The sequence below is a fragment of the Somniosus microcephalus genome, chromosome 10 (genome assembly GCF_052327205.1).
Source record: "Somniosus microcephalus isolate GS21.2 chromosome 10, FLI_Smic_1.0, whole genome shotgun sequence".
In the NCBI taxonomy this organism is placed as follows: domain Eukaryota; kingdom Metazoa; phylum Chordata; class Chondrichthyes; order Squaliformes; family Somniosidae; genus Somniosus; species Somniosus microcephalus.
Window position 1 is genome coordinate 237,317,647 of NC_140996.1, and position 26,952 is coordinate 237,344,598.

A 26,952-nucleotide genomic window follows, 5' to 3' on the forward strand; every position below is an offset into this window, starting at 1 on the left:
GTACCCTATGTCCTGGACAGCAGATAACTGTTTGTGGGATCTTGTACTTCAACCACCACCACCTCCAAGTCACACACCATCCTGACTTAGAAGTATATCGACGATCCTTCATTGTCACTGGGTCAAAATCCTGGAACTCCCTACCTAACAGCACTGTGGGAGTACCTTCACCACACGGACTGCAACGGTTCAAGGCGGCGGCTCACTACCACCTTCTCGAGGGCAATTAGGGATGGGCAATAAATGCCGGCCTTGCCAGCGACGCCCACATTCCATAAACAAATTTTTAAAAAGTGACTGATTGTACGTGGAGCGTTTCAAGATGTTTCAGTGATGTACGAAGATACGGTATAAATTAGAAATCTGTCTCTCTTCTAATGCAAAGTCCATAAAGTTATATTTTCAATAAAACAGCAGTGACTTGTAAGAAGAAATTGGAAATACATATGTTAGATAAATTACATAAACGATTATCACGTTCCATTTGAGTAATGCTGCCGAGCCCAGGGACTCGACAATAGTGAGTTTAGGATCCAGCAGGTGGCACCAGCGGGTAGGCAGGTTGGTGAAACATCGCACAGGTCGCAGCACAGGATAAGGAGGCAGGCACAAGGTCTCCAGATTTCCCACACATATACCAGTGATATCAGGACGTAAACAGCAAGGGCCCAGGCACAGGGATTGTTTGGAGTAACGCCACGGCCGTGGATAAATGGGAGACTCCCCCCCAGTCCAGCCTTGGTCTGATCCAGAGCTTCGAACTGCCAGGGGCTCCTCTCACTGATGAGGGGACAGGGAGGAGCAGTGGGTTAGACACTGACCCCTCACCCTCTGGAACCTGGGGTAAAATCCTGCCCCAGGCAGGCGGGGTGAAGGTCATATCTGCTGGTTGCTGGGACAGAGGAGGTTTGATAATGTTTATGAGTAGAGTTGCAGGCAGAGCCAGGAGGTTAGGCGAATGCGGTGAGGGATGGCTGGAAATGGCCTTTTACAACACCATACACTGTCAATGATGAAAGCAGGAACCAAGTCCCTGCACCAGTCCCACCCCAGAGAGCCAGAGTGAGACACACACAGAGACAGAGAGACACACAGAGACACAGTGAGACAGAGAGAGACACAGAGACAGAGAGAGACACAGAGACAGAGAGACACACACACACAGACAGAGTGACACACAGAGACAGAGAGACACACACACACAGAGACAGAGAGACACACAGAGACAGAGTGAGACAGAGACACACACACACAGAGACAGACACACACACAGAGACAGAGTGAGACAGACAGAGTGAGACACAGAGACAGAGAGAGCCAGAGAGAGACACACAGAGACAGAGAGACACACAGAGACAGAGTGAGACAGAGAGAGACACACACACAGAGACAGAGTGAGACACACACACAGAGACAGTGAGACAGAGACAGAGAGAGACACACACACAGAGACAGAGTGAGACAGAGAGAGACACACACAGAGAGAGTGAGACAGAGAGAGACACACACACAGAGACAGAGTGAGACAGAGACAGAGAGAGACACACACACAGAGTGAGACAGAGAGAGACACACACACAGAGAGAGACAGAGAGAGACACACACACAGAGAGAGACACACACAGAGACAGAGACAGAGAGAGACACACACACAGAGACAGAGTGAGACAGAGAGAGACACACACAGAGACAGAGTGAGACAGAGAGACACACATAGAGACAGAGAGAAAGAGAAAGAGAGAGACACACACGCAGAGCCAGAGTGAGCCAGAGAGAGAGAGAGCGAGATAGAGAGAGCGAGCAAGAGAGGGAGGGAACGGGAGAGACAGAGAGAGGAAAAGGGAGACAGAGAGAGGAAAAGGGCGAGACAGAGTGCCCGTGCACCAGTCCCACAGAGAGACAGTCAGTGCACCTGCACCAACCCCACCCTGGAGAGCCACACATAGACAGTGCCTCACAACCCCAGGAGGTTAGATGATAGAAGTGGGAGTGTTTTATAGATCGGAAGCTCCTGATCTTGGGTGGTGAGGGGCAGGAGGGGAGATGTTCAGGTGTGAGCACTCCACTGTCAATAACTTAACCAGCAAGCTGGTCTGAAAGAGAAGGCAGCACATTGCACGGAGCCACTCCAGACACAATGCTTTGATGTTCGAGTGTGTGCAGCATGGGGTTTAAACTGTGTGCTGACGGGACGTGGCTGATCCCGGGAGTGGGAGAGGGAAGGTTACAGCATGCGGGAGGTGATCCGCTAACTAAGGTGGGGGCTGGTCACGCTCTGTGATTGGGATCGGTCACGATTGGCCGGTGGGGACTCCGATTATCATCAGTCAACACAAACCGCATGCTGACTTTTCAGCGGGAGTCACTGGACAGTGATCTGGAGCAGGAACCCGGGCTGATTTTCCCTCTCTCTAACCCAGGGGTCACTGGACAGTGATCTGGAGCAGGAACCCGGGCTGATTTTCCCTCTCTCTAACCCAGGGGGTCACTGGACAGTGATCAGGAGCAGGAACCCGGGCTGATTTTCCCTCTCTCTAACCCAGGGGGTCACTGGACAGTGATCAGGAGCAGGAACCCTGGCTGATTTCCCCCTCTCTCTCTAACCCAGGGGTCACTGGGCAGTGATCAGGAGCAGGAACCCTGGCTGATTTCCCCTCTCTCTAACCCAGGGGTCACTGGACAGTGGTCAGGAGCAGGAACCCTGGCTGATTTTCCCTCTCTGTAACCCAGGGGTCACTGGACAGTGATCAGGAGCAGGAACCCTGGCTGATTTCCTCTCTCTAACCCAGGGGTCACTGGACAGTGATCAGGAGCAGGAACCCTGGCTGATTTCCCCTCTCTCTCTAACCCAGGGGTCACTGGACAGTGATCAGGAGCAGGAACCCGGGCTGATTTCTACTCTCTCTAACCACGGTGGCATACTGGTTAGCACTGTTGCCTCACAGCGCCAGGGACCCGGGTTCAATCTGGCCTCGGGCGACTGTCTGTGTGGAGTTTGCACATTCTCCCAGTATCTGCGTGGGTTTCCTCCGGGTGCTCCGGTTTCCTCCCACAGTCCAAAGATGTGCAGGTTAGGTTGATTTGGCTATGATAAATTGACCCTTAGTGTTAGGGGATTAAATACGTGGGGTTACGGGGATCGGGTGGGATATGTGTCGGTGCAGGCTCGATGGGCCGAAATGGCCTCTATCTACACTGTAGATTCTGTGATAACCCAGGGGTCACTGGGCAGTGATCAGGAGCAGGAACCCTGGCTGATTTCCCCTCTCTCTCTAACTCAGGGGTCAGCCTCCCAATCGCCAGCGGGGCTGAGATGAGCTACCTCACCTCAGCACCAGCCAGTGTTGGAACCGGGGCCATTCTTGGCCCCTTATCACACCGAGGAGTCTATGTACCCATTCAGCCAACAGGCTTATCTTCAATGTGATTTTAAGCCTCTTCGACCCTCCCCTGTACCCAGACTGGGTGATGGTGAAGACTGTGTACTGCAGGGGTTAGCAAAGCTCTGGTTGTATAAAACAGGCAGTGAGGAAAGGCCGCAACACACACACTCAATGTAAACAAACAAAGGGAGACAGTAACAGGTTTCAGAAACTCCCAGGTCTCGAGACCAGGAGCAGTGGGAGTCCTCACTGTGGGATAGTCCTGCATAGGCTGTGTGTAGGTTACTGGAAGCTGTAAGGCTGATGGGTTGGGGTAAAGGGGGAAATTCCCCTCTCGCCCCTTTCTCTACTTGTCTTGCATCTTCTCCATTATCGGCACAATCATGTCGAACTTTGGTCTTTTGGCCGGATCCTCGTTCATGCAGATCTTCATCAGCTTGCAGATGTGAGGGGAGATCCCAGGGGGGATGGTGGGACGCAGGCCTTCTAGGGACACCTGCAAAATCACACACCCTACTGTTAAAACCTTCAAACACTCTTTATTTAATATACCTTAACATCTCATCTGAAAGACAGCACCTCCGAAAATGCAGCGCTCCCTCAGTACTGCTCCTCCGACGGTGCATCGCTCACTCAGTACTGCCCCTCCGCCAGTGCGGGGCTCCCTCAGTACTGCCCCTCCGACAGTGCATCGCTCACTCAGTACTGCCCCTCCGACAGTGCATCGCTCACTCAGTACTGCCCCTCCGACAGTGCGGGGCTCCCTCAGTACTGCCCCTCTGACAGTGCATCGCTCACTCAGTACTGCCCCTCCGACAGTGCAGCGCTCCCTCAGTACTGCCCCTCCGACAGTGCGGCCCTCCTTCAGTACTGCCCCTCCGACAGTGCGGCGCTCCCTCAGTGCTGCCCCTCCGACAGTGCGGCGCTCCCTCAGTGCTGCCCCTCCGACAGTGCGGCGCTCCCTCAGTACTGCCCCTCCGACAGTGCGGCGCTCCCTCAGTACTGCCCCTCCGACAGTGCCGCGCTCCCTCAGTACTGCCCCTCCGACAGTGCCGCGCTCCCTCAGTACTGCCCCTCCGACAGTGCGGCGCTCCCTCAGTACTGCCCCTCCGACAGTGCGGCGCTCCCTCAGTACTGCCCCTCCGACAGTGCGGCGCTCCCTCAGTACTGCCCCTCCGACAGTGCAGCGCGTCCTCAGTACTGCCCCTCCGACAGTGCGGCCCTCCCTCAGTACTGCCCCTCCGACAGTGCGGCGCGCCCTCAGTACTGCCCCTCCGACACTACGGCACTCCCTCAGTACTGCCCCTCCGACACTCCCTCAGTACTGCCCCTCCGACAGTGCAGCGCTCCCTCAGTACTGCACTGCGAGTGTGGGCCTGGATTATGTGCTCAAGACTCTGGAGTGGGGACTTGAGCCCACGGCCTTGTGCCTCAAAGGCTAGAGTGCTGCCCACTGAGCCACAGCTGACACCGTATCATTTTAAACACCTCGAGCAGGTCACCCCTCAGCCTTCTATACTCGAGGGAATACAAGCCAAGTTTATGGAACCTGTCCTCATAATTTAAGCCTTTGAGTCCTGGTATCGTTCTGGTGAATGTGGTGAAGCAGGTGTCGGATTAGATTCAGTCATTAACACTAATACAATTAGCCAGGAGTCGGAACAACAGACAAATGTAACCCTCGTGTACAAACAGGAGTGAGATTTACAAGGACCATCTATTTCCTGCCCCGAGAGTCGATGCAGCACGCCCAGGTAACACTTGGCAGTGTTGTGTGGGCGGAGGGGTGGGTGCAGGGAATGACATGCCTTTCCCCAGGAGATGCACCAAACTCACCTTCATTCCGATCTCCATGTTGGAGAGATCAGCAAAGGGTACCTCGCGGGTGACCAGTTCCCACAGGAGAATGGCGAAGCTCCACATGTCCGACGACCTCCGGTTAATCTCCTCCGGCTTTTTCTGAAGAGCTGTGTTCAGAAAAGGGAAAGTTAACCAGGAGCTGCTGGATTATAATTAATATTAACCGATCTTCAAAAAAACCACAGCAAGACAATTCAACCCGTTACAGTGCGGCACTAGATCGCAGGGTTACGTAGCTGTATTTTAACATTGACATTAAATAGGGGCAGAGAGAGAGGGGGGACGGAGGTAAGGAGGGGCTTGGTGAGGGTGAAGTGGTGCAGTATTAATGGTTCACCATGTGATACCCAAAGCACAGAGTCAATACTGATCCCGGACATCAAATCCGGATATCCGACAGTGAGTCTAATCCGGATATCCGACAGTGAGTCTAATCCGGATAGCCGACAGTGTGTCTAATCCGGATATCTGGCCACAGACTGAGCATATTTCTACTCCCACGTGTATGGCTGTGGGTCGGGTGACAGGACCCTCGCGGTGTGCAGTATGGCTGTGGGTCGGGTGACAGGACCCTCGTGGTGTGCAGTATGGCTGTGGGGCGGGTGAAGGAAGCTCGCGGTGTGCAGTATGGCAGTGGGGTCGGGTGAAGGAAGCTCGCGGTGTGCAGTATGGCTGTGGGTCGGGTGAAGGAAGCTCGCAGTGTGCAGTATGGCTGTGGGTCGGGGGAAGGAAGCTCGCGGTGTGCAGTATGGCTGTGGGTCGGGTGACGGGAAGCTCGCGGTGTGCAGTATGGCTGTGGGGCGGGTGAAGGAAGCTCGCGGTGTGCAGTATGGCTGTGGGTCGGGTGACAGGACCCTCGTGGTGTGCAGTATGGCTGTGGGTCGGGTGAAGGAAGCTCGCGGTGTGCAGTATGGCTGTAGATCGGGTGATGGAACCCTCGCGGTGTGCAGTATGGCTGTGGGTCGGGTGACGCGAAGCTCGCGGTGTGCAGTATGGCTGTGGGTCGAGTGTCCGGAAGCTCGTGGTGTGCAGTATGGCTGTGGGTCGAGTGACGGGAAGCTCGCGGTGTGCAGTATGGCTGTGGGTCGAGTGTCCGGAAGCTCGCGGTGTGCAGTATGGCTGTGGGTCGAGTGACGGGAAGCTCGCGGTGTGCAGTATGGCTGTGGGTCGAGTGATGGGAAGCTCGCGGTGTGCAGTATGGCTGTGGGTCGGGTGACGGGAAGCTCGCAGTGTGCAGTATGGCTGTGGGTCGGGTGACGGGAAGCTCGCGGTGTGCAGTATGGCTGTGGGTCGGGTGAAGGCAGCTCGCGGTGTGCGGTATGGCTGTGGGTCGGGTGACGGGACCCTCGCGATGTGCCGTATGGCTGTGGGTCGGGTGAAGGAAGCTCACGGTGTGCAGTATGGCTGTGGGTCGGGTGACAGGAAGCTCGCGGTGTGCAGTATGGCTGTGGGTCGGGTGACGGGACCCTCGTGGTGTGCAGTATGGCTGTGGGTCGGGTGAAGGAAGCTCGCGGTGTGCAGTATGGCTGTGGTTCGGGTGACGGGAAGCTCGCGGTGTGCAGTATGGCAGTGGGTCGGTTGACAGGAAGCTCGCGGTGTGCAGTATGGCTGTGGGTCGGGTGACGGGACCCTCGTGGTGTGAAGTATGGCTGTGGGTCGGGTGAAGGAAGCTCGCGGTGTGCATTATGGCTGTGGGTCGAGTGACGGGAAGCTCGCGGTGTGCAGTATGGCTGTGGGTCGAGTGAGGGGAAGCTCGCGGTGTGCAGTATGGCTGTGGGTCGGGTGACGGGAAGCTCGCGGTGTGCAGTATATGGCTGTGGGTCGGGTGACGGGAAGCTCGCGGTGTGCAGTATGGCTGTGGGTCGGGTGACGGGACCCTCGCGATGTGCCGTATGGCTGTGGGTCGGGTGAAGGAAGCTCACGGTGTGCAGTATGGCTGTGGGTCGGGTGACGGGAAGCTCGTGGTGTGCAGTATGGCTGTTGGTCGGGTGAAGGAAGCTCGCTGTGTGCAGTATGGCTGTGGGTTGGGTGAAGGAAGCTCGCGGTGTGCAGTGTGGCTGTGGGTCGGGTGACAGGACGCTCGCGGTGTGCAGTATGGCTGTGGGTCAGGTGACGGGAAGCTCGCGGTGTGCAGTATGGCTGTGGGTCGGGGGAAGGAAGCTCGCGGTGTGCAGTATGGCTGTGGGTCGGGTGACGGGAAGCTCGCGGTGTGCAGTATGGCTGTGCGTCGGGTGACGGGAAGCTCGCGGTGTGCAGTATGGCTCTGGGTCGGGTGACGGGAAGCTCGCGGTGTGCAGTATGGCTGTGGGTCGGGTGACGGGAAGCTCGCGGTGTGCAGTATGGCTGTGGGGCGGGTGAAGGAAGCTCGCGGTGTGCAGTATGGCTGTGGGTCGGGTGACAGGACCCTCGCGGTGTGCAGTATGGCTGTGGGTCGGGTGAAGGAAGCTCGCGGTGTGCAGTATGGCTGTGGGTCGGGTGACGGGAAGCTCGCAGTGTGCAGTATGGCTGTGGTCGGGTGACAGGACCCTCGCGGTGTGCAGTATGGCTGTGGGTCGGGTGAAGGAAGCTCGCGGTGTGCAGTATGGCTGTGGGTCGGGTGACGGGAAGCTCGCGGTGTGCAGTATGGCTGTGGGTCGAGTGACGGGAAGCTCGCGGTGGGCAGTATGGCTGTGGGTCGGTTGACGGGAAGCTCGCGGTGTGCAGTATGGCTGTGGGTCGGGTGACGGGACCCTCGCGATGTGCCGTATGGCTGTGGGTCGGGTGAAGGAAGCTCGCGGTGTGCAGAATGGCTGTGGGTCGGGTGACGCGAATCTCGCGGTGTGCAGTATGGCTGTGGGTCGGGTGACGGGAAGCTCGCGGTGTGCAGTATGGCTGTGGGTCAGGTGAAGGAAGTTCGCGGTGTGCAGTATGGCTGTGGATCGGGTGACGGGAAGCTCGCGGTGTGCAGTATGGCTGTGGGTCGGGTGACGGGAAGCTCGCGGTGTGCAGTATGGCTGTGGGTCGGGCGACGGGAAGCTCGCGGTGTGCAGTATGGCTGTGGGTCGGGTGACGGGACCCTCGTGGTGTGCAGTATGGCTGTGGGTCGGGTGAAGGAAGCTCGCGGTGTGCAGTATGGCTGTGGGTCGGGTGAAGGAAGCTCGCAGTGTGCAGTATGGCTGTGGGTCGGGGGAAGGAAGCTCGCGGTGTGCAGTATGGCTGTGGGTCGGGTGACGGGAAGCTCGCGGTGTGCAGTATGGCTGTGCGTCGGGTGACGGGAAGCTCGTGGTGTGCAGTATGGCTGTTGGTCGGGTGAAGGAAGCTCGCGGTGTGCAGTATGGCTGTGGGTCGGGTGACGCGAAGCTCGCGGTGTGCAGTATGGCTGTGGGTCGAGTGTCCGGAAGCTCGCGGTGTGCAGTGTGGCTGTGGGTCGAGTGACGGGAAGCTCGCGGTGTGCAGTATGGCTGTGGGTCGAGTGTCCGGAAGCTCGCGGTGTGCAGTACGGCTGTGGGTCGAGTGACGGGAAGCTCGCGGTGTGCAGTATGGCTGTGGGTCGGGTGACGGGACCCTCGTGGTGTGCAGTATGGCTGTGGGTCGGGTGAAGGAAGCTCGCGGTGTGCAGTATGGCTGTGGTTCGGGTGACGGGAACCTCACGGTGTGCAGTATGGCAGTGGGTCGGGTGACAGGAAGCTCGCGGTGTGCAGTATGGCTGTGGGTCGGGTGACGGGACCCTCGTGGTGTGCAGTATGGCTGTGGGTCGGGTGAAGGAAGCTCGCGGTGTGCAGTATGGCTGTGGGTCGAGTGTCCGGAAGCTCGCGGTGTGCAGTATGGCTGTGGGTCGAGTGACGGGAAGCTCGCGGTGTGCAGTATGGCTGTGGGTCGGGTGACTGGAAGCTCGCGGTGTGCAATATATGGCTGTGGGTCGGGTGACGGGAAGCTCGCGGTGTGCAGTATGGCTGTGGGTCGGGTGACGGGACCCTCGCGATGTGCCGTATGGCTGTGGGTCGGGTGAAGGAAGCTCACGGTGTGCAGTATGGCTGTGGGTCGGGTGACGGGAAGCTCGCGGTGTGCAGTATGGCTGTGCGTCGGGTGACGGGAAGCTCGTGGTGTGCAGTATGGCTGTTGGTCGGGTGAAGGAAGCTCGCTGTGTGCAGTATGGCTGTGGGTCGGGTGAAGGAAGCTCGCGGTGTGCAGTGTGGCTGTGGGTCGGGTGACAGGACGCTCGCGGTGTGCAGTATGGCTGTGGGTCAGGTGACGGGAAGCTCGCGGTGTGCAGTATGGCTGTGGGTAGGGGGAAGGAAGCTCGCGGTGTGCAGTATGGCTGTGGGTCGGGTGACGGGAAGCTCGTGGTGTGCAGTATGGCTGTTGGTCGGGTGAAGGAAGCTCGCTGTGTGCAGTATGGCTGTGGGTCAGGTGACGGGAAGCTCGCGGTGTGCAGTGTGGCTGTGGGTCGGGTGACAGGACGCTCGCGGTGTGCAGTATGGCTGTGGGTCAGGTGACGGGAAGCTCGCGATGTGCAGTATGGCTGTGGGTCGGGGGAAGGAAGCTCGCGGTGTGCAGTATGGCTGTGGGTCGGGTGACGGGAAGCTCGCGGTGTGCAGTATGGCTGTGGGTCGGGTGAAGGAACCTCGCGGTGTGCAGTATGGCTGTGGGTCGTGTGAAGGAACCTCGCGGTGTGCAGTATGGTTGTGGGTCGGGTGACCGGACCCTCGCGGTGTGCAGTATGGCTGTGGGTCGGGTGACGGGACCCTCGCGGTGTGCAGTATGGCTGTGGGTCAGGTGACGGAAGCGTGCGGTGTGCAGTATGGCTGCGGGTCGGGTGACGGGAAGCTCGCGGTGTGCAGTATGGCTGTGGGTCGGGTGACAGGACCCTCGCGGTGTGCAGTATGGCTGTGGGTCGGGTGACGGGAAGCTCGCGGTGTGCAGCATGGCTGTGGGTCGGGTGACGGGACCCTCGCGGTGTGCAGTATGGCTGTGGGTCGGGCGACAGGAAGCTCGCGGTGTGCAGTATGGCTGTGGGTCGGGTGACGGGACCCTCGTGGTGTGCAGTATGGCTGTGGGTCGGGTGAAGGAAGCTCGCGGTGTGCAGTATGGCTGTGGGTCGAGTGACGGGAAGCTCGCGGTGTGCAGTATGGCTGTGGGTCGAGTGACGGGAAGCTCGCGGTGTGCAGTATGGCTGTGGGTCGGGTGACGGGAAGCTCGCGGTGTGCAGTATATGGCTGTGGGTCGGGTGACGGGAAGCTTGCAGTGTGCAGTATGGCTGTGGGTCGGGTGACGGGAAGCTCGCGGTGTGCAGTATGGCTGTGGGTCGGGTGACGGGAAGCTCGCGGTGTGCAGTATGGCTGTGGGTCGGGTGAAGGAAGCTCGCGGTGTGCAGTATGGCTGTGGGTCGGGTGAAGGAAGCTCGCGGTGTGCAGTATGGCTGTGGGTCGAGTGACGGGAAGCTCGCGGTGTGCAGTATGGCTGTGGGTCGGGTGACGGGAAGCTCGCGGTGTGCAGTATATGGCTGTGGGTCGGGTGACGGGAAGCTTGCAGTGTGCAGTATGGCTGTGGGTCGGGTGACGGGAAGCTCGCGGTGTGCAGTATGGCTGTGGGTCGGGTGAAGGAAGCTCGCGGTGTGCAGTATGGCTGTGGGTCGGGTGACGGGAAGCTCGCGGTGTGCAGTGTGGCTGTGGGTCGAGTGACGGGACACTCGCGATGTGCCGTTTGGCTGTGGGTCGGGTGAAGGAAGCTCGCGGTGTGCAGTATGGCTGTGGGTCGGGTGACGGGAAGCTCGCGGTGTGCAGTATGGCTGTGGGTCGGGTGACGGGACACTCGCGATGTGCCGTATGGCTGTGGGTCGGGTGAAGGAAGCTCGCGGTGTGCAGTATGGCTGTGGGTCGGGTGACGGGAAGCTCGCGGTGTGCAGTATGGCTGTGGGTCGGGTGAAGGAAGCTCGCGGTGTGCAGTATGGCTGTGGGTCGGGTGACAGGAACCTCGCGGTGTGCAGTGTGGCTGTGGGTCGGGTGAAGGAAGCGCGCGGTGTGCAGTATGGCTGTGGGTCGGGTGACGGGAAGCTCGCGGTGTGCAGTGTGGCTGTGGGTCGGGTGAAGGAAGCTCGCGGTGTGCAGTATGGCTGTGGGTCGGGTGACGGGAAACTCGCAGTGTGCAGTATGGCTGTGGGTCGGGTGACGGGGGTAGAGATGACTGGAATAGTTCACCTTCTGGAGCCACCCAGGCTGGAGCGTACATTCTCCCTGGACACTGGAAGGAGAACTTGACGTCGGCCATGCTGATCCGAGCTGTCATGTCCTCGTCAATCTGGTCACAGCAAAACAAAAAGTGAGAAACAGGGCTGAGTTCTGTTTCTGTTCCGAAGATTGAGGAGGTCACAAGGGGCACAACGGGAGAAACGGTTCCTGTTCGAGCTTCAAGGTCAATGTGGGACTGATATAGCAACACAGGAACAGGAGGAGGCCATTCAGCCCCTCCAGCCTGTTCCGCCATTCAATGAGATCATGGCTGGTCTGGGACCTAACTCCATATCCCTTAATATTTAGGACTGAAATGAGGAGAAATTTCTTCACCCAGAGAGTGGTGAACCTGTGGAATTCGCTGCCACAGTAGGCGGTGGAGGCCAATTCATTAAATATATTCAAGAAGGAGTTGGATATATTTCTTAAGGCTAAAGGAATCAAGGGATATGGGGAGAAGGCAGGGACAGGGTACTGAATTTGGATGATCAGCCATGATCGCATTGAATGGCGGAGCAGGCTGGAGGGGCTGAATGGCCTACTCCTGCTCCTATCTTCTATGTTTCTATGTAATAAAAATCTATCAATCACAGATGTAAAATTAACAATTGATCTCGCATCAATTGCTGTTTGCAGAAGAGAGTTCCAAACTTCTCCCACCCTTTGTGTGTAGAAGTGTTTCCTAATTTCACTCCTGAAAGGTCGGGCTCTATTTTTTAGACTCTGCCCCCTAGTCCTAGACTCCCCAACCAGCAGAAATAGTTTCTCTCTAACTACCCTATCGGCTCCCCTTAATATCTTAAACTTCCATCAGATCACCCCTTAACCACTAAATTCTAGGGAATACAACCCTAGTTTGTGTAATCTCTCCTTGTAATTTAACCCTTGCAGTCCGGGTATCATTCTGGGGAGTGCTGCCCCCTGGGGACCGCGATCGGTGGGGACCGGTTTATGGGGAGTGCCCCGCGGGGACTGGTTGCGGGGAGCGCCCCACGGGGACCGGTTTGTGAGGAGCGCCCCGCGGGGACCGGTTTACGGGGAGCGCCCCGCGGGGACCGGTTTATGGGGAGTGCCCCGCGGGGACTGGTTGCGGGGAGCGCCCCACGGGGACCGGTTTGTGAGGAGCGCCCCGCGGGGACCGGTTTATGGGGAGTGCCCCGCGGGGACCGGTTTACGGGGAGCGCCCCGCGGGGACCGGTTTACGGGGAGTCCTCCGCGGGGACCGGTTTACGGGGAGCGTCCCGCGGGGATCGGTTTACGGGGGCCGGTTTACGGGGAGCGCTCCGCGTGGACCGGTTTACAGGGAGCGCCCTGCGGGGACTAGTTTATGGGGAGCGCCTGGCGGGGACCGGTTTACGGGGACCGCTCTGCGAGGACCGGTCTACGGGGAGTGCTCCGCGGGGACCGGTTTACGGGGAGCGCTCTGCGAGGACCGGTTTACGGGGAGCACCCCGCGAGGACCGGTTTACGGGGAGCGCCCCGCGGGGACCGGTTTACGGGGAGCGCCCCGCGAGGACCGGTTTACGGGGAGCGCCCCGCGAGGACCGGTTTACGGGGAGCGCCCCACGGGGACCGGTTTACGGGGAGCGCCCCACGGGGACCGGTTTACGGGGAGCGCCCCGCGAGGACCGGTTTACGTGGCGCGCCCCACGGGGACCGGTTTACGGGGAGCGCCCCACGGGGACCGGTTTACGGGGAGCGCCCCGTGAGGACCGGTTTACGGGGCGCGCCCCACGGGGACCGGTTTACGGGGAGCGCCCCGCGGGGACCGGTTTACGGGGAGCGCCCCGCGGGGACCGGTTTACGGGGAGCGCCCCGCGGGGACCGGTTTACGGGGAGCGCCCCGCGAGGACCGGTTTACGGGGAGCGCCCCGCGAGGACCGGTTTACGGGGAGCGCCCCGTGGGGACCGGTTTACGGGGAGCGCCCCGTGGGGGCCGGTTTACGGGGAGTGCCCCACGAGGACCGGTTTACAGGGAGCGCCCCGTGGGGACCGGTTTACAGGGAGCACCCCGTGGGGACCGGTTTACGGGGAGCGCCCCGCAAGGACCGGTTTACGGGGAGCGACCCGCGAGGACCGGTTTACGGGGAGCGACCCGCGAGGACCGGTTTACGGGGAGCGCCCCGCGAGGACCGGTTTATGGGGAGCACCCCACGAGGACCGGTTTACGGGGAGCGCCCCACGAGGACCGGTTTACAGGGAGCGCCCCGCGGGGACCGGTTTACGAGGCACGCTAAGCGAGGACCGGTTTACGTGTATCCACCAATTGCCGCACTGCTCCAAAGGAACCCCAGTTTTCTGTCTCGTCCCCCCCCAACTTGGTTTCTGCTGGATACAGTCCTCTGGGTGCCTGCAATCCTCTGCTATCTTGCTTTTCTACCACAGGGGGCAACACAACCGAGCCTGATCCAGCCCTCACCTGTAGGACTGTGTGCTTTCGAGGGGTCACCACGTGGCTGCTGGGAGCACAAATCCTGGTTGAGTTTACGCTCCAAGCATCGGGATGCACAGGCCATTTGTTGCAGGCTGAGGGCAGGATCTTCTGTTTAAACTTAGAACAGTGACTGTTAAATTCCTTGCCCCCGCTCCCCCACACCAACAACACTTGCCCACTCTACTTCACAACCCCTCTCGTCCCCCCCAGTATGCTGCTGTCCCAGCTGTCTGGTCTAAGGCTGCGCGAGACCAGTCTTCCAAGTGAGTAGAGATGCAGCAGCTCACCATGATGCTCTTGCTGTTGACGTAGTGTCTGGGGATGAGGGGCTCAAGGGTGTGCAGGAACGCCAATCCCCGGGCAATGTCCAAGGCAAACTTCACTGCCTGGGTCTGGTCCACCACAAAGTCTGAAACGGTGAGAGCAGAAGGTTAATCCCAGAGACCATTCTCCGCAGCGGAGCATCTCCAGCCTCGCATGCATGCAATGCCAGGCTGCCCTCAGCCCCTGGGGCGATCGAGCTCCAGTCACGCTGAAACAAACTCCTGGCTCGGTCTTCAACCTGCACACTGCGAGCCCGGGATCTCTCAGACCGTTTCAAACAGGTACACCCCAAACCTGGCCCAGCAACCCCAACGCAGGCTCTACCCAGGGTCCAGGAGAAGAGCTCCAATTGATAGACATCCTGAATGGTTGGAGAGTGGGGGTCATGGCAGAGGGCTCTGCTAGAAATCTACCTGTTCCAGGGTGTCGGCCATGGCTCAGTGCGTCGCATGCTTGCTTGAGTCAGAAGGTTGTGGGTTCAAATCCCACACCAGAGACTTGAACACATAATCGAGGCTGACACACCCAGTCCAGTACTGAGGGAGCGCCGCACTGTCGGCGGGGCAGTACTGAGGGAGTGCCGCACTGTCGGAGGGGCAGTACTGAGGGAGCGCCGCACTGTCGGCGGGGCGTGCCGCACTGTCGGCGGGGCAGTACTGAGGGAGTGCCGCACTGTCGGAGGGGCAGTACTTACATAGATACATAGATACATAGAAGATAGGAGCAGGAGTAGGCCATTCGGCCCTTCGTGCCTGCTCCGCCATTTAATGAGATCATGGCTGATCCTTTAATTCAGTATCCCGTCCCCGCCTTCTCTCCGTAACCCTTAACCCCTTTTGCCCGTAGAAATATATCTAATTCCCTCTTAAATATATTTAATGAGCTGGCGTACACTGCCCTCTGTGGCAATGACTTCCACAGGTTCACCACTCTCTGAGTGAAGAAATTCCCCCTCATCTCTGTCCTAAATGGTTTAGCCCTTATCCTTAAATTATGTCCTCTAGTTCTGTTCTCACCCGCCAAGGGAAACATTCCTTCTGCATCCAGTCTGTCTAGACCTGTCAGAATTTTATACACTTCTATGAGGTCCCCTCTCAATCTTCTAAACTCCAGTGTGTACATCCCTAAACTACATAGTCTCTCCTCATAGGTCATTCCCGCCATTCCTGGTATCAGCCTGGTGAATCGCCGCTGCACCCCCTCCATGGCAAGAACATCCTTCCTCAGATGAGGCGACCAAAACTGTACACAGTACTCGAGGTGTGGTCTCACCAGTGCCCTGTACAGCTGCAGCAAGGTATCCCTGTTCCTGTATTCTAACCCTTTTGCTATGAAGGCCAGCATACCGTTTGCCTTCTTGACCGCCTGTTGCACCTGCATGCTCGCCTTCAGTGACTGGTGTACAAGAACACCCAGGTCTCTCTGTACTTCCCCCTCTCCCAATCTATTGCCATTTAAATAATAATTTGCCCTCCCGTTCCTGCACCCAAGGTGGATAACTTCGCACTTGTCCACATTATAGTGCATCTGCCATTTATCCGCCCAATCGCCCAGTCTGTCCAAATCGCTCTGGAGCTTCCTGGTCTCTTCCTCTGAGCCCACCCCCCCTCCTAGTTTAGTGTCGTCTGCAAATTTGGAAATGCTGCATCCGACTCCCTGATCCAGGTCATTAATGTAAATTGTGAACAGCTGGGGGCCCAGGACAGATCCCTGTGGTACCCCACTTGTTACTGCCTGCCATTCAGAAAATGAGCCGTTTATTCCAACTCTCTGTTTTCTATCTGACAGCCAGTTCCCTATCCACGCCAAAACTTTCCCCTTTATCCCATGAGCCTCAATTTTCCATGCTAATCTTTTATGTGGGACCTTATCGAAGGCCTTTTGGAAGTCCAGGTACACCACATCTACTGGCTCTCCCCCATCTATTCTACCAGTTACTCCCTCAAAAAATTCCAATAGATTAGTCAAGCACGATTTACCCTTTGTAAATCCATGTTGACTCTGTCCTATCCTGTCCCCATTTGCTAAGTGCTCCGCTATTTCATCCTTAATGATGGACTCCAGCATTTTGCCCACAACTGATGTAAGGCTTACAGGTCTGTAATTACCTGCTTTTTCCCTACCCCCCTTTTTGAATAGTGGGGTAACGTTAGCTACCCTCCAATCCATCGGCACTGTTCCCGAGTCTAATGAATTCTGAAAAATCATCCTTAGTGCATCCGCTATCTCTAGGGCCACCTCCTTCAGTACCCTAGGATGCATGTTATCAGGCCCTGGGGATTTGTCCACCTTCAATCCCTTTAGCTTCCTTAACACCATATCCTTAGAGATATTGATTTGCGTCAGTTCCTCCTTTGCCAATGTCCCTATTTTTCCCGATATCCCAGGGAGGTTTTTTGTGTCTTCCTTCGTAAAGACTGACCCAAAGTATGCATTTAGTTGATCTGCCATTTCCTTATTTCCCATTATATATTCCCCCGTATCTGACTGCAATGGACCAACTTTGGTTTTCACCAGTCTTTTCCTTTTGATATATTTATAAAAGCTTTTGGAGTTAGTTTTTATATTTTCCGCCAGCTTGTTTTCGTAAGCTATTTTGCCCCTCTTGATCATGCCCTTTGCCCTCCTTTGCTCTATCTTAAACTGTTCCCAATCTTCCGCTCTGGCGCTTTTTTTGGCTATTTTATACGCCCTATCTTTGGATTTTATGCTGTCTCTAATTTCCCCTGTTATCCACGGTTGAGTCACCTTTTTAGATTTCCTTTTATGCCAGATTGGTATAAACAATTTTTGCAATTTTGTCATTCTATCTTTAAATGTTTGCCATTGTTTATCTACCTCCAGTCCTCTCAGGAACGTTGTCCAATCAGACCTACTCAGTTCCCGTCTCATGGCATCATAATTCCCCTTGTTTAAATTCAGGACCTTAGTCTCTGAGTCAATTTCTTCGCTCTCCATTTCGAGTGAGAAATCGATCATGTTATGATCGCTCTGACCCAAGGGTCCCCGTACAACAAGATTACTGATTAGTCCCTTCTCATTGCACAGTACCCAGTCCAATATAGCCTGTTCCCGAGTTGGTTCCTCGACATATTGATCCAGATAACCATCCCTTAAACACTCAAGGAATTCCTCCTCCTCATTATTTTTACTGATTAGGCTAGTCCAATCTATATGTAAGTTAAAGTCACCTATGATGACAGCTGTGCTCTTATTGCACGCTTCTCTAATTTCCCTCGTGATGCCCTCCCTAACCTCTATTTTACTATTTGGAGGCCTATATACCACTCCTATTAATGTTTTTCGCCCCTCGCTATTTCTTAGCTCCACCCATATAGATTCTGTATTAATTGAGTTAATATCCTTCCTTTCAATTGCATTTATCCCCTCTTTTACTAGCAATGCTACCCCTCCTCCCTTTCTTTTTTGTCGATCCTTCCTAAATACTGAATACCCCTGTATGTTAAGCTCCCAGCCCTGCTCACCCTGCAACCATGTTTCCGTAATCCCAATTAGATCATAATTATTAACCTCTATTTCCACAGCTAATTCATCTACCTTGTTCCTGATGCTTCTCGCATTAAGGTATAAAACCCTCAGGCTTTTTTTATGCTCACATTTTTTATGAATTAGTTTGGCCCTTTGTTTTTTGTTCCTCACCCTTTTACCATTTATTTCTGTCTGCCTTTCACTTTCCTCTATTTCACTACATAGGTTTCTAGCCCCCTGCCATACTAGTTTAAATGCTCCCGAACTGCTTTATCAAAAATTACCCCGAGAACATCAGTTCCATCTCTGCACAGGTGTAGACCGTCCCTTTTGTATAGGTCACACCTACCACAAAACTGGTTCCAATGCCTCAAAAATTTAAAACCCTCCCTCTTACACCACTGCTCAAGCCACGTATTTAGCCTAACTATCCTGTTCTCTGTACTCTTACTAGCACGTGGCACTGGTAGTAATCCAGAGATTACTACCTTCGAGGTCCTACTTTTTAGCTTGGCTCCTAACTCCCTAAATTCTACTTGTAGGACCTCTTCCCTTTTTTTAGCTACGTCGTTGGTACCAACATGTATCACGACAACTGGCTGTTCCCCCTCCCCCTCCAGAATGTTCTGCACCCGCGCCGAGACATCCTTGACCCTTGCACCAGGGAGGCAACATACCATCCTGGAGTCTCGGTCGCGACCACAGAAACCCCTATCTATTCCCCTTACAATCGAATCCCCTATTACTATAGCCCTGCCACTCTTTTTCCCTCCCTTCTTTGCAACAGAGCCAGTCATGGTGCCATGAGCCTGGCTGCTGGTGCCTTCCCCCGATGCGTCACCCCCCCCGACAACAGTACCTAAGACGGTGAACCTGTTGCTAAGGGAGACAACCCCAGGGGATTTCTGCACTACCTTCCTGCCCTTGCTCTGCCTTTTGGTCACCCATGTACTGTCTACGCTGGCCTTAACCTGCGGTGTGACCAACTCACTAAATGTGCTGAGGGAGTGCCGCACTGTCGGCGGGGCAGTACTGAGGGAGTGACGCACTGTCGGCGGGGCAGTACTGAGGGAGTGCTGCACTGTCGGCGGGGCAGTGCTTAGGGAGCGCCGCACTGTCGGAGGGGGCAGTACTGAGGGAGCGCCGCACTGTCGGAGGGGCAGTACTGAGGGAGCGCCGCACTGTCGGAGGGGCAGTACTGAGGGAGCGCCGCACTGTCGGAGGGGCAGTACTGAGGGAGCGCCGCACTGTCGGAGGGGCAGTACTGAGGGAGCGCCGCACTGTCGGAGGGGCAGTACTGAGGGAGCGCTGCACTGTCGGAGGGGCTGTACTGAGGGAGCGCCGCACTGTCGGCGGGGCAGTACTGAGGGAGCGCCGCACTGTCGGAGGGGCAGTACTGAGGGAGCGCTGCACTGTCGGAGGGGCAGTACTGAGGGAGCGCCGCACTGTCGGAGGGGCAGTACTGAGGGAGCGCCGCACTGTCGGAGGGTCAGTACTGAGGGAGCGCCGCACTGTCGGAGGGGCAGTACTGAGGGAGCGCCGCACTGTCGGAGGGTCAGTACTGAGGGAGCGCCGCACTGTCGGAGGGGCAGTACTGAGGGAGCGCCGCACTGTCGGAGGGGCAGTACTGAGGGAGCGCCGCACTATTGGAGGTGCTGTCTTTCGGATGAGACGTCAAATCGAGGCCCCATCTGCCCTCTCAGGTGGACGTAAAAGATCCCACGGCACTATTTCGAAGAAGAGGCAAGGATTAATCAGGGATAGTCAACATGGCTTTGTCAAGGGAAGATCATGTCTGACTAATTTGATTGAATTTTTTGAGGGGGTGACTAGGTGTGTGGATGAGGGTAACGCAGTGGATGTGGTATACATGGATTTCAGTAAGGCCTTCGATAAAGTCCCGCACAGGAGACTGGTCAAGAAGGTAAGAGCCCATGGAATCCAGGGTGCCTTGGCACATTGGATACAAAACTGGCTTAGTGGCAGAAGGCAGAGGGTGATGGTCGAAGGTTGTTTTTGTGACTGGAAGCCTGTGGCCAGTGGGGTACCACAGGGATCGGTGCTGGGTCCCTTGCTGTTTGTGGTCTACATTAATGACTTGGATATGAATGTAAAGGGTATGATCAGTAAGTTCGCGGATGATACAAAAATTGGTAGGGTGGTAAATAGCGAGGAGGGTAGCCTCAGTCTGCAGGACGATATAGATGGGTTGGTCAGATGGGCGGAACAGTGGCAAATGGAATTTAACCCGGAAAAGTGCGAGGTGATGCACTTTGGGGGGACTAACAAGGCAAAGGAATACACAATGAATGGAAAGACCCTAGGCAAGACGGAGGGTCAGAGGGATCTGGGTGTGCAAGTACACAGATCCCTGAAGGCGGCGGAACAGGTGGATAAGGTGGTAAAAAAGGCATATGGGATACTTGCCTTCATTAGCCGAGGCATTGAATATAAGAGCAAGGAGGTTATGATGGAGCTGTATAAAACACTGGTTAGGCCACAGCTGGAATATTGTGTGCAGTTCTGGTCGCCACACTACAGGAAGGATGTGATCGCGTTAGAGAGGGTGCAGAGGAGGTTCACCAGGATGTTACCAGGGCTGGAGCGCTTCAGCTATGAAGAGAGACTGGGCAGGTTGGGTTTGTTTTCCTTGGAGCTGAGGAGGCTGAGGGGGGACATGATTGAGGTGTACAAAATTATGAGGGGCATAGATAGGATGGATGCTGAGGAGCTTTTTCCCTTAGTAGAGGGGTCGATAACTAGGGGGCATAGATTCAAGGTAAAGGGCGGGAGGTTTAGAGGGGATTTGAGAAAGAACTTTTTCACCCAGAGGGTGGTTGGAGTCTGGAACTCACTGCCTGAAAGGGTTGTGGAGGCAGAAACCCTCACAACATTTAAGAAGCATTTGGATGTGCACTTGAAATGCCATAGCATACAAGGCTACGGGCCAAATGCTGGAATATGGGATTAGATTAGACAGGGCTTGATGGCCGGCGCGGACACGATGGGCCGAAGGGCCTCTATCCGTGCTGTATTACTCTATGACTCTATGACTCTAAGAGCAGGGGGAGTTATCCCCGGTGTCCTGTGCAATATTTATCCCTCAACCAATATCACTAAAACAGATTATCTGGTCATTATCACATTGCTGTTTGTGGGAGCTTGCTGTGCGCAAATTGGCTGCCGCATTTCCCACATTACAACAGTGACTACACTTCAAAAGTACTTCATTGGCTGTAAAGTGCTTTGGGATGGCCTGAGGTCATGAAAGGCGCTATAGAAATGCAGGACTTTCTTTTCTTTTTCCCTGAAGCTGCTAGCTCATAGTGAGCAACAGTTCAAAGTGCGCATTCTGTGCGTGCGAGCGTTAACGGTGAGTATCTGTAGGCTATCCAGTTGTCCTATCCTCACCTGATACTTACACACATATGGACTTTCCCACAAGGGTCACTGGATGGGGATCGGGAGCAGAAACCCAGGCTGATATTTCCCCAATCGAGCTCAGCGAGGGGGGGGGGGTGGGGGAAGTATGCCGAGATAACAACACTAACTGCGATCCGTAAACAAGTCACGGGTGTGGTAAACCACTGTCATACCTGTCTGTGTCTGTATGTGTATTCCACTAGGTACAGGTCTGGACATGCCTCGGCTGACTCCTCCCACTATTCCAGGTATATAAGTGACTACCTCCCAGTCCCTTAGTATTCTGGACGGGTCGACCACTCGAGACAAGACCTTCATTCTTTAGTTAATAAAAGCCTGATTGTTACTCGCTCAACTTCAGTCTTTTGAGTAATTGATGGCGCATCAATTTTATTAACTAAATTTTTTATAATGGAGAAGATCCTCACACCAGCATGCCTGGACCTGGACAGTCGGGAAGCGGACGCTTCCACCAAGTTTGCTCACTGGCTCACGTGCTTCGAGACATTCCTGACTGCCTCCACTGCGGTCGAAACGGATGCGGACAAACTGTCTGTCCTGTTCTCCAAGGTGAACCACCGAGTGTACTCAGTCATCCGGGATGCGACCTCGTACACAGCCGCCCTCCAGCTCCTCAAGACCCAGTACACGCGCCCTGTGAACGAAGTATACGCTAGGCACCTTCTGGGGAGTCGCAAGCAACAACCTGGGGAATCGACTGAGGAATACCTCCAAGCACTGTCCGTGCTTGGCCGGGCCTGTGGGTGTAAGGCGGTAACGCCCACTAAGTACACGGAGGAACTGATCCGGGATGCCTTCGTAGCGGGCCACAGGTCCAACTACACCAGACAGCGACTGCTGGAGCAGAGTGACCTCACCCTCGACAAAGCCTCCGACATCGCACTAACGCTGGACGCAGCCTTCCGGGGCATGGATGCCTACTCCTCTGCACCGTGGACGCCGCGGGGAACGACAACCTGGGACACGGTAGGACAGCCCCATAGCACCGTGCCACCCCAGCCACAGCCCAACAACGGCCCAACTACCGCAGCAGTGTCCCAAAGCCAGACAGCAGTATCCCAAGGCCAGAAATGCTACTTCTGTGGCCAGGCCAAACACCCCAGAGCGCGCTGCCCGGCGAAGAATGCAACCTGCTCGGGCTGCGGGAAAAAGGGACACTACGCCAGCGTCTGCAAGGCCAAAGCCACCCCGAACGCCAGCAGCGCCGCGTGTGGGCCGTGCGAGCCGCCATCTTGGGCCTCCCCAGCCATGTGCGAACCACCGCAGCAGCAGCCATCTTGGACGACTCCAGCCACATGGGAATCATGGGCGCCGCCATCTTGGACACCAGCCGGGACGCAGCAGACCGCCAACCCCCCCCCATCTGATACTCGCAGCGACACACCGACCCCTACGCTGGCCTCTGTGACGCTGGACCAAACGAGACCGCACCAGCTAGCTCGGTCCAAAATGGACGTTAAGGTAAACGGCCATGCAATAAACTGCCTTTTTGACTCCGGGAGCACAGAGAGCTTCATCCACCCCGACACGGTGCGGCGTTGCTCTCTCCCAGTCCTGCCTGCGCACCAGCGGATTTCTATGGCCTCCGAGTCCCAGTCAGCGGACATTGGCGGCTACTGCGTGGTGACACTAGTAGTAGACGGGACTGTGTTCAATAATTTTAAACTCCTGGTCCTGCCCGACCTCTGCGCTGCCGTTCTACTGGGGTTGGATTTCCAGTGCCACCTCAAAAGCGTTACGATGGCGTACGGTGGCCCCCTCCCCCCACTCACAGTCCGCAGCCAGCAGCCTCCAAATTGCCCGCCGCGCACTAGATGCAACCTCTCCACACTCAGAGTCCCACCCCCCCCACTGTTTGCTAACCTCACCCCCGACTGTAAGCCCATCGCCACAAAGAGCAGGCGATACAGTGCCGGGGACAGGGTTTTCATCAAAACCGAAGTGGAACGGCTCCTGAAGGAGGGGATTATTGAGGGCAGCTCCAGCCCCTGGCGAGCCCAGGTTGTGGTCGTTAAGACCGGCGAGAAACAACGCCTGGTCATCGACTACAGCCAAACAATAAACCGCTACACCCTGCTGGACGCCTACCCACTCCCCCGCATAGCTGACATGGTCAACCAGATCGCGCAGTACCGCGTCTTTTCGACCATTGACCTGAAATCAGCGTACCACCAGCTCCCCATCAGCCCTGAAGACCGCCAGTATACTGCTTTTGAGGCAAACGGCCGCCTCTATCACTTCCTTAGGGTTCCCTTCGGCGTTACCAACGGGGTCTCCGTCTTCCAAAGGGAGATGGACCGGATGGTCGATCAAAACGAGCTGCAGGCCACTTTCCCTTACCTAGATAATGTGACCATCTGCGGCCATGACTTGCAGGACCATGACGCAAACCTCGAGAAATTCCTCCGCACCGCCCAACTCCTGAACCTGACATATAACAAGGAGAAGTGCATATTCCGCACAGACCGCCTCGCCATCCTTGGCTGTGTTGTAGAACACGGGGTCATCGGTCCCGACCCGGACCGGATGCGTCCCCTTATGGAACTCCCACTGCCCCACTGCCTAAAAGCTCTGAAGAGGTGCCTAGGGTTTTTTTCCTACTACGCTCAGTGGGTCCCCTACTATGCAGACAAAGCCCGTCCGCTGATCAAGTCCACCTCTTTTCCCGTGACGGCAGAGGCCCGCTTAGCCTTCCACCGTATCAAGGAAGACATTGCCAAAGCCACCATGCACGCAGTGGACGAATCCATCCCCTTCCAGGTGGAAAGCGATGCGTCCGACTTCGCTCTGGCCGCCACCCTTAATCAGGCGGGGAGACCTGTGGCATTCTTCTCACGAACCCTCCAGGGCCCGGAGACCAGACACTCCGCGGTCGAGAAGGAGGCCCAGGCTATCGTGGAGGCTGTGCGTCATTGGAGGCACTACCTGGCCGGAAAACGATTTACCCTGCTCACTGACCAGCGTTCAGTTGCTTTTATGTTCAACAACAAGCAGAGGGGCAAAATCAAAAATGACAAGATCTTGAGGTGGAGAATCGAACTTTCCACCTACAATTACGAGATCTTGTACCGGCCTGGGAAGCTCAATGAACCCCCAGATGCCCTATCGCGTGGCACCTGCGCCAGCGCGCAGATCGATAGGCTGAGGGCCCTCCACAATGACCTCTGCCACCCGGGGGTCACCAGGTTCTTCCACTTCATCAAGGCCCGCAACCTGCCTTACTCCATTGAGGAGGTCAGGACCATGACCAAGAACTGCCAAGTCTGCGCTGAGTGCAAACCGCACTTTTATAGACCAGACAGAGCCCACCTGATAAAAGCCACTCGCCCTTTCGAACGCCTGAGCGTCGATTTTAAAGGGCCTCTCCCCTCCTCCGACCGCAATGTGTACTTCCTCAACATCATTGACGAGTACTCCCGGTTCCCGTTCGCTATCCCCTGCCCGGACATGACCAGTGCCACGGTCATTAAATGTCTGAACAGCCTCTTCACCCTGTTCGGTTTCCCCAGCTATATCCATAGCGACCGGGGCTCATCGTTTATGAGCGACGAACTCCGCCAGTACCTGCTCGCTAGGGGTATAGCCACAAGCAGGACCACCAGTTACAACCCCCGGGGGAACGGACAGGTGGAAAGAGAGAATGCAACTGTTTGGAAGGCTGCCCTACTAGCCTTAAAGTCTAGGGGCCTTCCGACCTCCCGCTGGCAGGAGGTGCTCCCCGATGCGCTCCACTCGATTCGGTCACTTCTCTGCACTGCCACCAATGCCACCCCTCACGAGAAAATGTTTGTCTTCCCAAGGAAGTCCACATCGGGGACATCGTTACCGCCATGGCTGACGTCCCCAGGGCCGGTACTACTGAGAAGACACGTGAGGGCCAATAAAACGGACCCCCTGGTCGAGAGGGTCGACCTCCTCCACGCCAACCCCCAGTACGCTTACATTGCGTACCCGGACGGGCGGGAGGACACAGTCTCCATACGAGACCTCGCACCCTCGGGGACCGCTGTAACCCACTACCCATTACCACCCCCCCCCACGACCCGATATCCAACCCCAGCAGCCGGCTCGCCTTGGACCGTCACCCATGAGGACTACACTCCAGGGCCCCAGCCTACACGGGACGCGACGCCGGAAGCTCCACCACCCCTGCCGTCGCCACGTCGATCACAGCGGCAGACAAGACCTCCGGAGAGACTCCAATACACGAACTTTTAAATACACTTCACCCCGCCGGACTCATTTTTAAACAAGGGGTGAATGTGGTAAACCACTGTCATACCTGTCTGTGTCTGTATGTGTATTCCACTAGGTACAGGTCTGGACATGCCTCGGCTGACTCCTCCCACTATTCCAGGTATATAAGTGACTACCTCCCAGTCCCTTAGTATTCTGGACGGGTCGACCACTCGAGACAAGACCTTCATTCTTTAGTTAATAAAAGCCTGATTGTTACTCGCTCAACTTCAGTCTTTTGAGTAATTGATGGCGCATCAACGGGCTACGAATCAGGATACATGCAAGTCCTTTCCCCGAGTGCTGCCCAGGCCGAGATAAATTCACAGCACAAAGGGGAGCTGGAACCCGTGTGGCTTGACTACTCACGGGCAGAAATCTGCTAAACCACCGAACAGCTCTCAGAAGCTTTTTACAAAAGTTTCCCCTCTCCCCAAACTCACTTGTTCCCTCGTGCAGGACATTGTACAGAGACCCGTAAGGCATCCAGTGTGTGATGATAATGGGGTGCGGGGCCGGTGGTGATTGACAGGCTCCGAGAACGGGCAGCACGTTGGGATGTGAGAATATTCTGCGAAAAGAAATGGGAAAACATTATTAAAACAAATACAACAGCAAAATATTGCAGATGCTGGAAATCTGAAACAACAACAGAAAGTGCTGGAAACACTCAGCAGGTCAGGCAGCATCGAGGAGAGAGAAACAGTCAACGTTCCAGGTCTGTGACCCTTCGCCAGAACTTATTAAAACAAAGATTTGCGAGACTGAGAACAGAATGATTTCACAGTGGGTGCTGTGATCGTGTGCCGTTCTCACTCCCCGCCCACTGCCCTCGCCCCACCCACCCCGCCCCTGCTCTCAGCCCTCGCCGCCCACCCCCCCCGCTCCTGCTCCCCACCCCCCGCTCCTGCTCCCCGACCCCCGCCCCACCCCCCGCTCCTGCTCCCCACCCCCCCACCCCACTCGCTCCTGCTCCCCGACCCCGCTCCCACCCTCGCTCCCCGCCCCACCCCCCGCTCCTGCTCCCCGCCCCACCCTCGCTCCCTGCCCCACCCCCCGCCCCACCCCCCGCTCCTGCTCCCTGCCCTCGCTCCCCGCCCCCGCTCACCCCCCCCACCCATGCCCTCGCACCTGAGCTTCGGATTCTCCTCGTTGAAGTCCCGGCTTCTCCGTGTGGTCCACTCACGCACCTTCAGGACTTTGATCACGATGTCGTTCCCCTGCCACCTGCCTTTCCACAGCTGGAAGCACAGTAAAGACACCCTGGATTAACAGACTGCGACTCGCTCACTGCTCCTCATTTCCTGCGGAGGAGAATGAGTCGGTTTTTATCATTGAATTGAGCATTTACCGACTGTGGGACGGAGCTTGACCCGGTTACCTTGGCTCGCTGACCTGCCCTTCACCAATCGGGACAGGTGGTGTGAAGAGGAAATCGAGGGGATACAGCGGGGTGTAAAGGGTTAAAGGATGAGGACACGTTGCAGAAACTTAGCTTTTATACCTTCGAGTTTAGAAGATTAAGGGGTGATCTGATCGAGGTGTTTAAGATGATTAAAGGAGTTGATGGGGT

At 56.3% G+C, this 26,952-nt stretch overlaps 1 protein-coding gene across 6 annotated transcripts in view; it reads right to left on the bottom strand.

Moving 5' to 3' along the window:
• Positions 1 to 380: 380 nt before the first annotated feature.
• The window catches only part of ilk (integrin-linked kinase), a 122,382-nt gene continuing 95,810 nt past the window's right edge, over positions 381 to 26,952 (bottom strand). For 5 of the 6 annotated variants that reach the window (XM_085999863.1, XM_085999859.1, XM_085999860.1 and 2 more), the window contains 6 exons: positions 26,511 to 26,620; positions 25,823 to 25,950; positions 14,174 to 14,295; positions 11,420 to 11,519; positions 5,220 to 5,350; positions 381 to 3,879 (listed from right to left, as the gene is read on the bottom strand). In XM_085999863.1, coding sequence (XP_085855989.1) covers positions 3,730 to 3,879; positions 5,220 to 5,350; positions 11,420 to 11,519; positions 14,174 to 14,295; positions 25,823 to 25,950; positions 26,511 to 26,620 — 741 coding nt within the window. In that variant the 3' untranslated portion in view covers positions 381 to 3,729. The remainder of the gene's footprint in view (positions 3,880 to 5,219; positions 5,351 to 11,419; positions 11,520 to 14,173; positions 14,296 to 25,822; positions 25,951 to 26,510; positions 26,621 to 26,952) is intronic. The other variant, XM_085999865.1, reaches the window with a different exon arrangement.